At 38.1% G+C, this 17434-nt stretch overlaps 3 protein-coding genes across 6 annotated transcripts; 2 read left to right on the top strand and 1 right to left on the bottom strand.

Annotated features, from left to right (window-relative positions):
- Positions 1–368: 368 nt before the first annotated feature.
- Positions 369–8048, top strand: LOC105836898 (uncharacterized protein CG7065). 2 transcript variants are annotated; one of them, XM_012681251.3, is made up of 6 exons: positions 369–650; positions 2178–2299; positions 2632–3353; positions 3609–3709; positions 3804–3903; positions 4192–7021. In XM_012681251.3, exons 2-6 carry the CDS (start codon positions 2228–2230, stop codon positions 7019–7021), a joined length of 3825 nt encoding a protein of 1274 aa, XP_012536705.1. In that variant the 5' UTR covers positions 369–650; positions 2178–2227. The 2 variants fall into 2 exon arrangements, with proteins under 2 accessions (XP_012536705.1, XP_036139203.1); XM_036283310.1 differs by having other exon boundaries at positions 369–2299; positions 4192–8048.
- Positions 8049–8217: 169 nt separating this feature from the next.
- Positions 8218–13264, bottom strand: LOC105836902 (kinesin-like protein KIF3B). 2 transcript variants are annotated; one of them, XM_012681257.2, is made up of 2 exons: positions 12891–13264; positions 8218–10653 (listed from the first exon to the last, which is right to left on the bottom strand). In XM_012681257.2, exon 2 carries the CDS (start codon positions 10624–10626, stop codon positions 8449–8451), a length of 2178 nt encoding a protein of 725 aa, XP_012536711.1. In that variant the 5' UTR covers positions 10627–10653; positions 12891–13264; the 3' UTR covers positions 8218–8448. The 2 variants fall into 2 exon arrangements, with proteins under 2 accessions (XP_012536711.1, XP_028049844.1); XM_028194043.2 differs by lacking the exon at positions 12891–13264 and adding an exon at positions 12717–12884.
- An 817-nt stretch (positions 13265–14081) lies between these two features.
- LOC105836905 (coiled-coil domain-containing protein 47) lies at positions 14082–17434 on the top strand. Of its 2 annotated transcripts, none has more exons than XM_012681264.3 (4): positions 14082–14300; positions 15542–16538; positions 16688–16859; positions 16944–17434. In XM_012681264.3, exons 2-4 carry the CDS (start codon positions 15547–15549, stop codon positions 17181–17183), a joined length of 1404 nt encoding a protein of 467 aa, XP_012536718.1. In that variant the 5' UTR covers positions 14082–14300; positions 15542–15546; the 3' UTR covers positions 17184–17434. The 2 variants fall into 2 exon arrangements, with proteins under 2 accessions (XP_012536718.1, XP_012536717.1); XM_012681263.3 differs by having other exon boundaries at positions 14083–14261.

The raw sequence follows: 17434 nt of genomic DNA, 5'->3' as shown, positions 1-17434 counted from the left end.
ATATCTTTTACAAATAATTAATATTTTATTTTATTTTATTTAAATGTTTTTAAAAAAATTTGTTCTATAAATCTTTTTTATACATAAATTATAACATAATACATATAATCCACATGTTCATTAATATCATATATATTTCTAATTTAATATTATAATTTATATTTTTAATATTAATTAAAATTATTAAAGTATTGAAAATCTTACAATGAAAAACATTAAAGTTTTCTTTTTAATATACCTTTATAATTTAGCAGAAACTTATTTATAATTTTTTTTTTAACTGCCACTTATGCATATACAACCACAAAATTAATTTCATTCTACCATACCAACCTGTGTTAACATACAAATCTGTTTTATCGACTGCACGTGAATTACCATTAATCCGTCTCATCCGTCGATTTATTTCGGTATCTGGCCACGTGTAGAAGGGCGCCGTTTCATGACCAGCCATCTGAGCCATCTCTACGTGCATATACACATGCATAATTACGTACTGTAACTTATGTACGGTCTGCGCCATGGTCGTGGGGAAACTATTTTTCGTCGTTTTTCGTAAACGAGATTGAGATTGAGAAGCGAGGCGGATTGCAACGCGAGTAATCTCGCTTGAGCGGACGACGACGACGACGGCGATAGTTGAGAATTAGGTAAGTCAACTTCGTCCACTCGCCGAATGCCGGGACGTAAAAACCGGGGGAAGAGGATGGAGACGACGTCGGGTATCCGAGATGACGCGAAGCGACGAGGTGCAACTTGATTTTTTTTCATTCTCGTCTTCGTAGCGTCGCGTCTCGTCGCGGATGCTCCGCGTGTTTTGTCGAAACGAGCGCGTTTCGGCCCCACGAGGACGCGTAATGCCGTTTTTATACATCTGTAACTTGTCTCTCTTTCTCTCTCTTTCTCCATCCTTCCTTCTCCCCTGTACTGTCGATTAAAACGATCGGTCGGTCTCTCCGTCCGTTCCGGGACGATTAAGGAATCCATCAACGCGGAGTGTTACGGCACGACGTCGGTCGTCGCGAACAACATTGACAGCACGCGCGCGGAATGTCCCATCCTGTCAATTATCAGTTTGGCGAAGTTAAAGAGCGTCTTAACTTCGCCCCCTCCTCACCCTTGTGGCTCCGACCGTGGAGATCAGTTCAGTTTTAAGTTTGTTCCTGGTGAATGAATTCTTCGGTAGTGGAACGGTTGTTTGTTCTTGGTTGGACTCTGAGATCTCTCTCACGCACGCTCTCTCTCGCAAGTTGGTAAGTAGCTGGAGGATTGTCCAGATATGCTCCGGCAAAAATGGTGAATAGCAAGAGAAAAATTTACTCCTAGTGGACCGCAAAATAAACGTCCTACTCTTCTTCTTGTATGCGAAACAATTGTAACTTGTCATTTACACACGTAATTAAAATTTTATAATTTGTCTACATTCGTTGTTGTAAGTATAATATACAAAAGTATGGCCGTTTGTGCAGCTTCTGTATTTGTTTTCTCTGTACTGCGCTACATAATAGAATTCATAAAAATCTTTTGAGGCACATTTGTCAATGAATTTGCAACGAATAAGAACGCGTTCTGCTTTGTGCCACGTGCCTTTCGCACGTGTGCGCATGGAACGCGGACTCACTGTTCATAAAGTTAAGTATGACATCTTACCTTTGATGCATATATATAAATATATATATGTATACTAATTGTGCTCACAAGTATGAGATAATACGTATACTATTTAGATATTGGTCGAAATACTTAGTTGTTAGCACGTGTGGCAATAATATATGATGGTAAGTAAGTACGGCTAATTCAAATATTCCACTAAACTTACAATAAATAATTAACAAACACTTGATACGAATGCTACAAAAAAAATCGCTACTGCAGGGTTGGCTATGCAACACATAAAATTACATTCATAGACATAAAGTTCAGTTGTCTGTGAATATAATGTTTGTCCATTGATATTCTTTTTACAAACATGCTTTTTCGTAGCAATAAGAAGCTGCCGAATCTTAAATGTATCTCTCTCTCTCTCTCTTTCTTTTTCTCTCTCCCTCTCTCTCTTTCTCTCTGTCTGTCTCTCTTGATTCATAATAGAAATGTGTATTTTTGCAATTTTGTGCCAACCTTGATGTGTCGCGATTATCATCAATTTCTTTGGTCTTATCAAAATGTAATATTTTCAGAGGTATTTTCATCGCTGTGGTGAGTGTACATCCGCTATTACGGCCGTACCATGCAGAACTTTGATGATCTTGATATAGAGGGACGTAATCCTTCTCACTTATCGGAAGAGGATAAGGAAAAGGTAAACAGAGGCTGTAGCGCTGAGAGCTATATAAGAACAATCGATTAAATTATTATATTATGAATTATTATGTTAATTATGCATGTAATAATTGCGAACAAATACATCCTGTCCAAATGCGCAAGTTGAGACATTCCAGTCGAAACAGAGTCACGTCTCGCGCGTCCGCGACGTACAGATTTAACGTTCCGTGCGTACTCCGCGAAAAAAAAATAAAATAAAAATAAAAAATGATACACATGGACCGTCGCGGATTACAGATATTTTTGAGACAACTAGCATTCGGCAACGGAAGATCTACGTCTGCCTCACGAATCGTTTATGTTTCATAGGAAGAGTATGATCGGAAGCGTATAATGCGATGCAGCGTTACCGCCGAAGACGGCGCGCTGAGGCCCGTCTACTCCAAGACCGAAGATGGTGATATATGGTGTCATATCTGTAACGTTGCCTTGTACGGGGCCCATAAATTGATAAGTCATAATATGTGTAATCGTCACAAAATGAAACTGGACGAGTGGCCATATCCGGTCATGTTGTGGTCCAAACGACCGAATATGACCAAGATGGTCACGCCAGTGCAGTCGACCACGATCAGCGACACCCTGGCGCCCGGCGAGCCAGTACCACCCGGTATGGAGGATCAGATCACGCGAACCACGTCGATACAGATGAGCTTAGATCGTCATCAGAGCTCGCCGCTCGTCGGCCTCGAGTACCTGCTCGAGTTGGTGGACAACGACTCCTGCGAGCCGAGTTACACGTGTGTTTTGTGCGACAAACGCGGCGATCCGCGCACAGTGATGGCGCACATTACCAGTTACAATCATCGAATCACGTATCTGAACAGACACTTTCCAACAATATCGCGAGCGATTACGGAGCTACCGCGCACCCCCAACTATAAGCGCGGGGCCAATGAAATATCGGTGTTAGTGGCGAAGAAAATCGAAGAAAAGTTTGGAAGAATGAAGCCGCAATTGGTAGATAAAGCGCAGTTTGAAAAGAATAAGATGCAATATATCAAGAGAGTATATCAGGATGTTCATTTTAGGTAAGTTAAAATACTCGACCGATTATTATTATTATTATTATTATTATTATTATTATTATTATTATTAGTATTATTATTATTAGTATTATTATTATTGATCTTCATAGTTTCTGACGTTCAGTACTACGTTCGAGTACTGCATCAAGAGACCTAAACAAATTTCCATTTCATAGTTTCCATTTTTGTAATATATATTGTTAACTTTTTATTTAATTCCATTGTATGAAAACCAATCTGGCTGTTTCCTATATACAGGGAAACGTTGGAGTGTACATTTATGGAAGTTTACGATGTGCGATGGGTAACAAATTTTGATGAAAAAATGGCAGAAATGAATGGTAATGTTAAAAAGAAAGGTGAGTTACAATATGCGTGTTATATAATTATTTCTGAAATGTGTGTGATAATAAATAATAGATTTAAAAAAATCTTTGATTTCCTTTCATCAAGATTCTCCCGAGAAAAAGGTTGACGATAAAAATAAAAAGGAAGAAAAGAAAAAGGAAAAGTCACCTAAAAAATTGGATTCTAAAGGAGAATTGACAAAATCGTAAGTAAAGCGGAAAAATAAAAAATGCATGATTTATAAAAAAATAAGCGTAACTTTTATCAATTTTAAGTTAATATTTTAACTTAATTTTTATAAAAATTTAAGAATTTTTTATTAGCTCAATAATTGAATCTATTTAAAATTCAATTATTTCTTATTAGATTGTTTTTATATCGATAAATTAATAAGATGACAAATTTTATTTTATCACTACTTTCCGTTAGAATAATAACTTTTAAATAATAATATTAGAATTGTTAAACATCAAAATCATCTTTCTTATTTTAGGGGTTTCAAAATGCGTATAGTTAACAAGGACAAAATGAGCCTTCGAAAAACTTCACCAAAATCCGAGGAGAATGTAAAAAAGTCACCAAAACGACCCTCAGATGACACCAAATCGCTTTCGTCACTTTCCAGCATATCTAGCAGTCCATCGCCGTCCCGCTCGAGATCCCGCTCACCGACTCGAAATAAAAAAAGGAGTTCCATCGAGAAAAGCACAGGAAGGTATCGTAGCGGTCTGCGACACTCGCGCGAACGTACCCGTGGTCGAACGCGATCACGATCGCGATCGCGATCTTTACAGCCTCTTAGGGAACGCGACAAGTGGGATAAATATCGCGAGCAGATTAGACGCGCCGAGGAAACATTGGATCGTGCTCTGAAATTCCACGAGAAGAATCCCGAAAAGCATCCGTCTTATCCAGATGAATGGAAGAAATTCTGGAACAGACGATACAAAGAGCTCCAAGCTGAAGGTAGTGATCCGAGCAAACACGACTTCAAGCCGGAATGGATTGAGTTTTGGAACAAGCGGATGCGCGAAATTCATAATGAGCAGCTTCAGCAACGGAAAGAAGAGATTAAAAAGAGATTGGAATTACCTGAAGATAAACCGCCGGAGAAGTGGATTCCACCGAGGCGAGATCGAGATCGAGATCGAGATCGAGATCGAGATCGAGATCGAGAACGCGAACGAGAACGAGAACGAGAAAGGGAACGAGAACGAGAACGGGAACGAGAACGTTCTCCCGCAAAGCGTACCAAGCATCGTATAGAAAGTGACGATGAAGTAGAGTATGTTGGTACGAAAGTGGCCAAACCCGACTATTATGACCGTCACGAGGTTAGAGACCGAGATTACCCATATTCTTCGTACTCGCGCGGAAGAGGAAATGTATACAATTATCCATCGCGTACTAGGCCAATATATTATGCGACGCCGTACCCTGTAAAAGACAAGTCGCCTACTCCATCTGTCACGGAAGAGGTATTGACGGAAGATCTTGAAGTAGTCGGTTTATTACGATTGCTTACAGCACTTGAGGGACAGTTAGGTTCTCTAGGTCCTAAAATAGTATCGCTTTTGTCGAAAGCTTTAGCGGCTGAAAAAGCAAAGCCAAATTCTGCTGAAGAACTGCTGTACGATGAGGAAGTGAGCGTTCTTTTCGAAACTGTTAAAGAAAAACTCAAGGGCCAACTATTTGCGGGCATGGTGGAAAAAATGGCGATTACGGCCACTAAAACAGCTATACAGAATATTGCCAAGTTATTGCACAAAGCTTCTGAGAGCAAGAAAAAGCTAGAAGAAGAGAAGAAAAAGAAAGAGCGAGAACTACTGGAAGCATCTAAACCTAGTTACATTAATCGAACTACCGCATATTCAAGATCGATAGAAATAGCTGCACCAGCCATTAAATCTGAACCGATAAGCGTACCAGGTGTCGGCACAGTGGACAAAGTCGCTATCGCTCGGCAGATCGCTACGGCTCTCGTTGCGCAAGGTAGATCAAATGTCTCGCAGGAAGAACTGGAAACTCTCATTAACGCCGTAGTTGGCATGGCCGAAGCATCGAAACACTCCGATAAACCCGTCACCACTGCTGACTTTGTTAAAGGTCTAACAAATAGCGGCACTGTCGCTCCTTCACAAGCAACGGAACCTGCAGAAACTATCCCCACTATTTCGATGGAGTCCGCACAACCTCAGGATTCGAAAACAGAGAAAGATTTGTCGGATTTTGATCTGAAATTAAAGCTTCAAAAATTTAAGGATTTAACCACACAGGAGCAACACAGTCTTATAAGTTCTCTGAAGAAGCTTGAAGCGAGTGATCCGACGAGAGTGGAGAAGCTGAGAGACTTTGTTAATCTTGGCATGTCGATACCAGGAATGTCTTTGTCGAATACGAAATCACCGAGTCCGGACCGAGTTGAACCGTCTCATAGCAAAAGCAGGAAGAGTATTTCCCCGTTTTCTATTCGTAAAGGAAATCAGAATCCACCAGACGATGAGGATAAATGGAAACCTAAATTGGATATATTCGCGAATGATGAGAATGACGAGCAACAAACGAAAAAAGATAACGATGACAAAAATAAGATCAAGACGATAGATTTGTCTGATGATGACGACGACTATACATTCGAGGATATCTACAAAGCAGCGAATAAGAATGTGAACGAAAATGAAAAAGCGAAAAAGTCTCGTACCTTTTCCAAATCTCCGACATCATGGTCTCGATCGCAATCGCGATCGAGATCGAGATCACGATCAAGATCAAGATCGAGATTGCGATCACCGATATCGAGGCAAAAAGAAACTACGAAAACGAATGATCCGAATGCGATATTGAATGAAACTAAACGTCTGATTGCGAACATTATGTGCGACCTGCCGAACAAATACGTTCCGAAATCGTTGAGTCTAGGCAGCGATAAAATCGAGACTGTAGCAGTTACTAACGAACCAGCGCCGCCTGGTTCAATGCCTTTTTACAATCAAAATTTTCTTCCAAACAATCAGCCGCGGCCACAGGAACAACCACCGCCGTTGACTTATCCTAATGTGTCGAATCAACAGTTTTCTAATTATCAACCACAGCCGCAAATGTTTCCCAATAATACCGGATACATGGACAATGGTTATAATTATCAGGGTTACAGCAATCCGGTTAATCAAAGTCAATACGGTGGACCGCCGAATCAGTATCCTCAGCAAACTTACGGTTCTTACGGTGGACCGCCGCAAGCCGCGCCTCCGCCAAACTACGTTCAGCAACCCCCGTCACAGCAATACGACCCTTATATGCAGCAGCAGCAGCGATTTTATTGAATGAAACGTTCTTCGTTTCATTGATGATTTCTTCAATGAATATTCGCATACGGTCAGATCTACAACAAACTCGAACGAAGTCTCAAGACTCGTGCTCTTTTTATGCACAAACGCGCTTGTACAAGTTCTAAACTAATTTTTTTATTTCATGCTGTATTTTTAACGAAATGAATCATTCTATTATATGATTAGATAAAAATGGCACTTTTATTTGACTGCGCAAGTGCTTCCGTAGTGTTTAGAAGAATTGTACTTATAAAAAGTTGTACTTGTTTCAAGTATCCTCCGCTCGATTATTCTTTCTACGCATGTATCTTTAAAACGCATCTCCTATTCATATCTCAATATCGAAATGTGACGAGAGTAAAAAAATTATAGATTATTATATTGTCATTTTTGAATGAGATAGGATCTCGTTTCGATGTATAACAACTTGCGAAAGTGTCAATTTTGTTAGATGTATAATGTTTGAAATTTTATTTTTTACTCGTGTACATTCGTAGCGTCTTTTCATTCATAACTCATATTTCCTTTGCATGAGTTTTCATGTATCCGCTACGCGGGTGTGTGCCAGTGAAAGTCTTGTACAAGCTGTGTATAATGATCGTATGTACGTCACTTTTGAGTGAATTGTACATGTACTAAGTGAACGTGTGCCGTTGTTATACATACATCGTGCGACTTCGACCAAACGAAAGTAAGTAAAATGAACAGAACTAATCGCCAGAGTATGTGCATCGACACAACTTAATTTTACTATTTGTAATATTTGATAAGTAATAATCACCGCTTGTGTCGCATTGCGATGATATTTAGCAAGAACAGATCACGATAAATGTGTAAAAAGTATTTTAAGTTTTTAAAATACTTTGCATTGACGATATTCAGGATCACATTTAATATTTACTGATCAGAGTGTAATTCATTAATAAATGTATTACAAGAAAGCGTATTATTTGTTAATAAAATTTCCATTAATTTAAAGTAATACGAATTTTGAAGACTTATCCTACGTTTCCATAATTTCCAAAAATAAATGAAAAACATGATCGACTAACAAAAACTAAAGAAACTAAAAAACAAAATAAATGTGTCTTTTATATATATATATATATATATATATATATATATCTTTAAAATATTTTAAAAATAATTCTTATGATGCAGGTAATCAGGAAAGAGATTTCAACTAGAAAGAAATTTTAGGAGCTATTTTATACTGCATTATTACAACAGTTACATGCTCGACGTAGCGATATATGTTTACGCATTGCACAATGACTAGAGAATTGCAGACATATTTTGTTCTTTGTCCGTGTACCTCGAGGTAACCACGAAGAATTAAATAAAGCACAAGATACAATATGTACATTCCCCTTTGCAAACGAAAGAAAGAAGCACGCCGCGATCGGGGTTAACGATTTTATTTACTTCGGTACGAGGCCTCTGGTTTTGGGGTAAACCGGTGCCGGGATCTGCTGCATCTTGGTGACGCTTTTCGGTCTTACTCGCGCCGACTGCAACCGCGACTTGCTTCTCAGCCTCGTGCTCGAAGCATCAACATCGATATCGCCCTCGTCGCGCAGAGCTTCCTCCAGAACGGCTTGAATTGTCGGTGCGATCGCGGGTCCTTGATAATCTAAAGTTGTCCGTGCCGGCATATCGAGGTCCAAGTTCAGAATGTTCTCGCCCGCGTAACGGCATCCTCGTCCCATCGCGAGAGCGATCCGCGCGTATTCCGAGACCGGTCTACGCGCACCTGGAACGGAAGTCGGTCGCTTGATGGCATCTATGTTCGATGGCTCGGGATCTTTTATGACCCAGCAATCTTCTTCTTCATCCAAATGAATTCTGGATAAAATCTTCGCCTTCTCCTCTTCGGGAATGAAGTTTTCGATTATGAGATACTTGAGTTTGAGCTCCTTCATCAATTCGTGCTGCTCCTGCTCCAAATCCCGTCTGTCCCTGTTGTAGTCACTAGTCACGTCCTCTAACTCCTGCTTTAGAGCTTGCAGCTTGGTGAAGCACTTACGCAATTTCCTGGACTTTACGTCCACCTCCTGCTGCAACGTGGTATAGGTTTCCCTCACACCGACCATTGTCAACTCTTCGTCTTCCAACTTCTGCTGCATCTCGACCTCGCGTCTCTTACGTTCCGCAATCTCAGCCGCCTTTTGCTCCAATGCCCTTTGCTGTTCGTTCGTGTGATCGATTATATTCTTACCACCGCAAAGCATCTTGCTCTCCAAATCCTTTATTCTTTGAACGAGAGTCTCGGTCTCTTGTTTCTCTGCCTTCAACTGCTCCGCTATGAGTTTCTTGTCAGTCTCGGACATTTTATTGTCCTCGCCTCGACTGTCATCCGCTTCAGATTCCGAATCGATTGTCTCGTCGTCCTTTTTCCTTTTCACCCTCTTCTTCTTTCGTTGAACTATACCTTTCTGGGCGAGTTTCTCCTTCAAGCGACCTATTTCATCCTGATACTGCCTCAACAAAGCATCCTTCGGATCCTCATTAATCCTAGGCTTGTTCTTGATATTCTTAGCACGACTAGCATATCGTAGAGTCGTCAAAGTCTCGTCGTAATTGTAGCTGGCCGGCCCGATATTCGCTACCATGATCGTCTTCGAATTACCACCTAAAGAGTCCTGCAGTAATCTTGTCAGCTTAGAGTCTCGATATGGCACATGCGTAGTTTTACCATCCACCAACGCCGAGATTACGTTACCCAAGGCCGACAAACTCAAATTGATCTTGCTCGCCTCCTTCAATCTCTCTCCCGACGAGCCAGTTTTGCTTTGCCTCTCGCTGCCCGCGAGATCGACTAGATTCAAGCGTCCGACTCTGATACCACCGATGTCACCAATATTGCCCATCTCAATGGTAATGAGGAAGATCGCGTGCGATCGCGAACTGTGCTCGTTCATGTTCGTCGCACCGATCGTTCTGTTTTGATTACCCACGTTCATCAGATGCTGTATCTCCGCCGCGTTCTTACAAACGGTAGTCGACAGGTCCTTTACGTACACCCCAATGTCCGGCTTCTCCTTCAGCTCGAAGCGTAGACTCTGATCCGGATGCAGCAAATCACGTATCTCCTCTTGATAAATCTCCAGATAGCTGGCCCTCACTAAATACTGCATGTTCTCCGACCTGCCGATATGATTGAATATGTGCTCGAAAGAGCGCGGGATGATGCCGCGCCTCTCGTGATCCGTCTTCGAGCCCTCCATGGTATACGTCTTCCCGGTGCCGGTCTGCCCGTAGGCGAAGATAGTACCGTTGAAGCCGTCGAGTGTCGAAGAAACCAGGGGCCTGACCGTCTCGTACAGCTCCTGCTGAGTAGAGTTCCAGTCGTACACCGCGTCGAAGGTGAATACCTTGACGGTCTCACTGGACGGATCGTCGCGCGGATGCCGCACTTCAACCGCGCCTCTGGTCGGAATCACGTCGACCACACGACCGTAACCACGAGCGATCTCTCGCTCGTCCATCGGTCGGCATCGCACGACCACCTGCACGCATTGCGTTGCCACTTCGGCGACCGCGTTCGACTTCATGCTTTTCTTCTTCCAGGTCTTCTGCTGGTTGTCCAACTTCTCCATCCCAGCGGTGAAATACGTGGCTCTCGTCTGTAAAGTGCGGATTCACCGATCATATTTTATCCTGACGGAATCTGCTTGCTTTATAATTGGTTCTCGTATTTAAGAAACTAATATTTTTATAATTTTTTAAAAATAAACTATGTTTCATAATTAAAACCGATATACGTTAAAATTTCAATATTCTAGTCTGCGTATAAATAATATTCAAGTAATAAACTTTAAGATTTTATTGACTGTACATACTATGCTCATTGCAATTAAATATATATTTTCTAGAATCATGATATTCATAATTTAAAGTGTTTTTACGTATAAATACTAAATTGTATCTAAAATTTAAATATATTTTTTAATAAAAAAATTTCTCTCTTTCTCTTTCCTTACAAGTAATACATACACTTTAAACTATTGTAATAAAAATAAACCTTTTTAAAATGTTTTTCATAATTCTGTAAGTTCTTAAACTGCAATATAAACGTAGTTAGTTTTATTTGTTCAAAATTGAGTTTTTAAAAACAATGTATAAAATAAATGAAAATATTGTAAGTTCAACATTTTCTGTGAATTGTAACATTTTATCTACAAGCAAATTAAGAGAATTAGATTTTTATACACATTGCTATGTAAATATATGCCATAGTACAATCTTATTCTTCAATCAATGTATTAGGCCCCACGATTACTCAATGTTATTTTCATGAAACTTCGTCGTCATGCTCACGACTTTCCGAATCGATAAAACATGATACGAAAATGTATTATGAGAGTCGTGCAGTACGCAATGTTAACTAAATATTACATCATAAATTTTTTTATTTATATTTAACATTACTTTTTTATTTATATCCATTTTTTATTTTACTAATTTTTTAATTACACGCTACTTTTGAATTTTTATTGCATGTTCTATTTCAATTTTTCTTTCATCTGATTTAAGAGATTTTAAAGTCTCGATATTGCCCGCAGGCCTATAAACTGATATCGACCATTTCCATCTGCACTTCCTGTTTTAAATGTACTCGACTACATTCCATTTGAAATAGTATTAATCGAAATAATAAGATGTTACGATTGATATTCAAAACGAGTCGTCATCGCAAGCAAAAAGGCTCGATGACATTGTGTTAAATAAGGTAATGAAATATTTATTTTGTTCTCTATTTAAATCGCTGTCCATTAAGAAATTCTTCATCTATAAAATTATATATTATATTAAAATTATTATTTCATTCGATCAAAGAATTATTTTATACAATATTTGTAAGACAAAATTTATTAAATATTAAATTTAATATTTATTATGGCACATCTGTATTTATTTTTCAATCTTTCGTTGTTTAAAACGAAATATTGCAAATAATTATCTCGCAAATTTGAAAATAAAATAATCACAAGAAATCATAAAACCATCTCTTTTTAATGCGTTATGCTAAAACCCGAGATGTCAATAATTTAAACATTACTTTGGAACATATTTGTAACAAGGAAAAAATGAAATTTGATATTTATAAAGCATACACATTTATTTTTCAATTTCTCATCGATCGAGAACAGCAAGGCAAAGAAGTATCTCGTAAATTTAAAAATAAAATAATCATGAACTTTTCTTTGCGCGCTGTGTCAGGACGCGAAGCCTATCAATAATTTAAACTAGTCTACTTTATAAAACATTTGTAACGAGAGGAAAAGATGAAACTTACATATCGAATTTGACATTTATTAAGACACATATCCGCATTTATTTTTCAATTTCTCGATCGAAAACAGTGACCGCAAAGAAATATATATAAATTTGAAAATAAAATAATCATAAAACTACCTTTCTTTTACCCAGAGCCCGTCAATAATTTAAACTCCGCTCTATAGAATATTTGTAACAAGAAAAAGATGGAAATTCTCCATGTCAACTTTGATATTTATTAAGATATGTATCTATACTTATCACGCTCTCATCGATCGAAAACATACGTACAGAATTGCAGCAACGCAAAAACCTATCCTACAAATTTGCGAATAAAATAACTCCTGAGAGAAACTATCTTACTCTATGCGCCGTGTCGAGATAAAAGATGAATTCCTGCGGTACTTACCGCACGGTTGAGGGTTAAATGTACAAAATACGTACGCGCACGTCACGTCACGTCGCGTTGCGTCAAGTCAAGTCAAGTCGAGGAGCGACGTGCGGAGGAGACCGCTAAGAGATTGATCTCCGTTCCTGCCAATCGCGAGACCGCAAGAAATCCTAATCCATGACGATTCATTACCGTTTCTACGTGTTGCCCTTCGCCGCGACGTATCGGTATTGATCCATTTTGTTTGGCCCCAAGGATCTGTTGTCAACGGGTCGCCGTCGCCGCTGTTCCCCGCATATTGATTCTCGCGCGACGAGACGAGTGTCGTGGGGATTGTCCCGCGGGAACACTGTCGTAAACGGTAACGTGTAACCACACAACGCGCGATCGTTCACCTCACGGCACTCGCGCTACGCGAAGACGATCGCTGCGTAACATGCTTCCGACGCTTCCGTAATAAAGAATGAGAAACTCGTCGAACTTGCGTATACACGTCAAGCGTGCGCGACCGAGTCGAAGTCGTTCCCGTCTCTCGCCGCAGCCGCGCGCGACACACGCCGCCGGGTCGGAGACGTCGAGATCGATACCTCGTCCCGTCATCGAACGAGACGAGACGAGTCGGGAAAGTCGAGCGCTCTGGCGCGCCGAGCGAACTCTGCTTTACCGACCGCGCGCGTCCGCCGTGAAGCCCGCCGCGGACGATCTACTATTCGCGCCGAGCTTCACACAGCTCCTAATATTTGTAATATTATAATCTTTTTGCGCTGCGTATTTTAATTTTGTACGCGTGTGTACCTTAATATATTCACACATGTGCATATTCAGAATCTTCAACGACTTTTTATATTTTACACAGCGCACAGAATTATAAATAAAATTATATATACTATTAATCCTAAATTTCAACACGAATTATAGATTTAAAGTCGAAAAAAAATTATGAATAATTGTACCAATTAAAATTTAGCAAGTAAAAATTCCGGAGCATAATTGCAGATACATATTTTACACGTAAATTTTGTTATGTCAACATATAACTGGATCAAACGTAATTTTAATATATGCAGCAATTATTTTGAATAAAATATGTTTTACCGCGTGAAACATTGTTGAAAATTAACAAGTACTAAATGAAATTTTAGAAAAATACTTCTGTTTCTTGTTTTTCTTGCTCAAATATTACGAGAATAATTCGTTTTTTGCATCGTCATGCGATTTATGATCAGTCAAATAATCGTCCGTTCACATTATCGTTTTTATCAATTCATTTCATTACGTTTGACAAAAATATTTACAAATTTTCCACCTGAGCTTCCGTGAGTCGCCGTGTTTTCAACGCAGCGAATCTTTCGTTTCGAGGAAGTGACGTCAGGCATACACGGGACACGCTGACTTGTAGTGACTTTCGTGGCATAGAGCAAAGTGATGCGAGTTATCTACGTTTCGGTGAAGTAGTCATTATCGCTGTGTCTATCGTAATTATTCGGGCACCACTCATTAATAAAGATTAATGTGACGGGAAATCGAGACGTTTCTATGCATAAAAATCTCTTCCATTTGCTGGTGAGACGTTGCATCGTCGAATTCTGTGCTACACGATAGGTTAATTTGCGTTAAATTTAGCCACTGGCTGTATTTCAATTTATGGGCATATTTATACTCCGTCGCATACATATTTTTTTAATTTATGAAACAAAAATTCTATCCGTCAGGGAGAAAGATAATAATTGATTTTTCTCTAGATATACGGGTCGACAATTGATAAATTGCTGAAAAATAAATAACTGTTGTTTTGTGACAAGTGGACAGAACGTCATGAATTAAATACTGCAGATGAAACCGGTTTATTTTTACTAGCACATGCAAAAAAAATGTACATATGTGAAATTATAAAAATGAATATTGTAAAGTGTCAACAATTTGACTAATTGCACAATTCATTGATGTTTTCATGATGATCATACTTGTGCATATTGCAATAATCAAATAGCTTTTCAAAATTATTAAATTTATTTTTTAACATTAATAAACTGTAGCTGTGTTTTCAAAAAACTTTAAATAAATTTCTCTTATGGAAATAACCACTTTAAATCTGAACATATATCAAACTATTTAAATCTTCAGCTTTATAGCGTTTATTTGTATAATTTCATAAATGTATATGTTTGTATTATATGTTGTATTATATGTTAAATAAAAATAATTCTAATAATAAATTAAGGTCTTCTTTAGAGTAGTGTTTAATTCATTTTATTCTGTCCATTTATTGTAAAATAACAGTTGCATTTTAAGCAAATTTCTGTCAAAATTATTATTATGAATGCATTGATTTATATTTATATATATTATGTAAATGTATTGCTTTGTGAAAACATTAGAGGCCTGTTCTTTGTCGCTGCACTGGTGCAATAAGTTAGAATAAGACAAAGATATTTTTCCTCATTCTAACTTATTACACCAATACAACAGTGCAGCGACAAAGAACAGATCTTAGATTAATAAAAAATAATTCTATGGGTTAAAATTATTGAATTCTCACTTAAATTACTAAAATTTTTAGCTTTTATTAATTTGTTTCTATAAATGTGTTACATCAAAGTTACGTTTTAAAGGAAACTTTAACACACACACACACATAATCTTGTAATTTATTTTATTATATATATTTGCTATATTGTATTTAATACATCTATTTTCATTTATTGGTATTATTAATTTAAATTACATATTGATAGAGCGAGAACCTTAATAAGTACAATTAGTGTGTGCCAATATGATAACTTATTTAAATTGTGATTAAAAAACAAAATATAATTACATTTTTTTACTGCTTATTGTTTCAGGTAACATGAAATTGTGGATTGTAATAGCACACATCACATTGGTCGCTACTAATCTATGGGTTACAGCCCATTTCCAGGAAGAAGTGCCTGAGGATAATGAATTTGCAGAATTTGAAGATTTTGAGGAGGAAAAGCCAAATGTCCTCATTGAACGTGTACCAGAATTGCCTCAAGAGGAGGAATTAAATCAAGATTTCGAGGAGGACGATGTCTTGGTTACAGATGGTGACAGTGAATTTGATCACTTCCAAGATGAGGAAGAATTTGAAGGATTGGACGTTGCAGGGGGCAACACTGGTCCAAAAAACGATGAGCCTTCCACATTGACCATTACAAAAGTCCCATTCCATCTGCGAGAGAGATGGGACAGTTATTATTTAGAGATACTAATGATCACTGGACTGGTGGTATACTTTATAAATTATATAGTAGGACGTACCAAAAATGCTCATATAGTCGAGCAATGGCTGTCAGATCATAAACAGCTCTTGTTAGATAATTTTTCTCTCATTGGACATTCAACAAATAAATCAAATGAGAACTCGAATGACAATGGTTTCATGAGACAGAGTGAATCGCATTACAGTTTGTACTGTTCTGGACGTGTCGGCTGTAATTCGATGCTTATCGAATTGAAATTAATAAAGAGACAAGACTTGGTTGCTGTATTAGCTCAACTAGTACGTCCGCAGAACGATCAAGTTCATATAGAAGTGGAGCTTGCAAAGGACGAAATAGACAATTTCGTTTTAGCAGTTGCCACAAAACGCCTGGCGATGCACTTAGTGCGTGACATGGCTGATATTAGTGTATATTGTCCAGAGAAACGACCTGGAGAAAAGTTCGGTCTTCCATCAGGCTTTTACGTAATGTCTGAAATTCCAGAAGCAACGGCGGCTATCTTAGATACCAGGATTCAGCAGGCTTTCACAAAGTTTGCACCTTACATAGAGTACATTCACATTAGTGATCAATTTAGTGGACGTAAACCACAAGAGTAAGTGAAAATGTATTAACTATATATGAGATTTAAAAATAACAATAAATAAAAATATAATAAAAACATACTTATTAATATGTATAATTATCTTTGATGTTAAATATCATAAGTAATATTAATAATACTAATATTTAGTTCAATTTTAGAGATACTACTCAGTTAACAATGCCTGAGGTTAAAAGAGTATTGCTGATGAGTCTGAATATAAGCCTTAAGGGTCGCACGTGTAATCCAGAGACTCAAGAAAAACTTAAACCTTTACTTCAACTCGCTTTCTATTTAATCGATAAGCTGCGACGTTATAAATTATCAAAAGAGGTCTGTATTTCTTTGCTTTAGTGAAAAACGCTGTTAAAATAATATTACAATTTATAAAATTACAATTTTATTACATACATATAGGGTAAAAATAAAGCGGACAAAAATCGACTTAAAGTGGAGGAAGCTTTCCTAAAAACAACGCACGCCGCAAGGGCCGAAGCTGCGGCGCAAAGACGAGAGGAGCGTCGGAGAGCCGAGCAAGAAAGAATTCTCCAGGAAGAGGACCCTGATAAACAACGGAAATGGGAAGAAAAAGAGCAACGAAGATTGGCCAAAAAACGCGCCCCTAGAATGAAGCAACTCAAGGTGAAAGCTTTGTGATACAATCAGAATTAATAGAATGGGTTGTGCATTTTTAAGAACAAACCTATTATACTCGAAAAGGAAAATTCATAAATAATTACATTTTGATGGAAACGTACTTCGTCCAAATTATCTACGAAATACGCTAACTTATGTCTTTATTGAGATTCATATATCCACTCAACGTTTTCTCTCATGCAAAATATCGAACTTAAATTATTAAAGAAAGTACAAACGACTGTGAAAAAAAAGTATCCTGCGAATTGTAA

The sequence above is a fragment of the Monomorium pharaonis genome, chromosome 2, assembly GCF_013373865.1.
Source record: "Monomorium pharaonis isolate MP-MQ-018 chromosome 2, ASM1337386v2, whole genome shotgun sequence".
Classification (NCBI taxonomy): Eukaryota; Metazoa; Arthropoda; class Insecta; order Hymenoptera; family Formicidae; genus Monomorium; species Monomorium pharaonis.
Note: the sequence above shows the minus strand (reverse complement) of the source record. Positions and strands in the feature narration are given on the sequence as shown.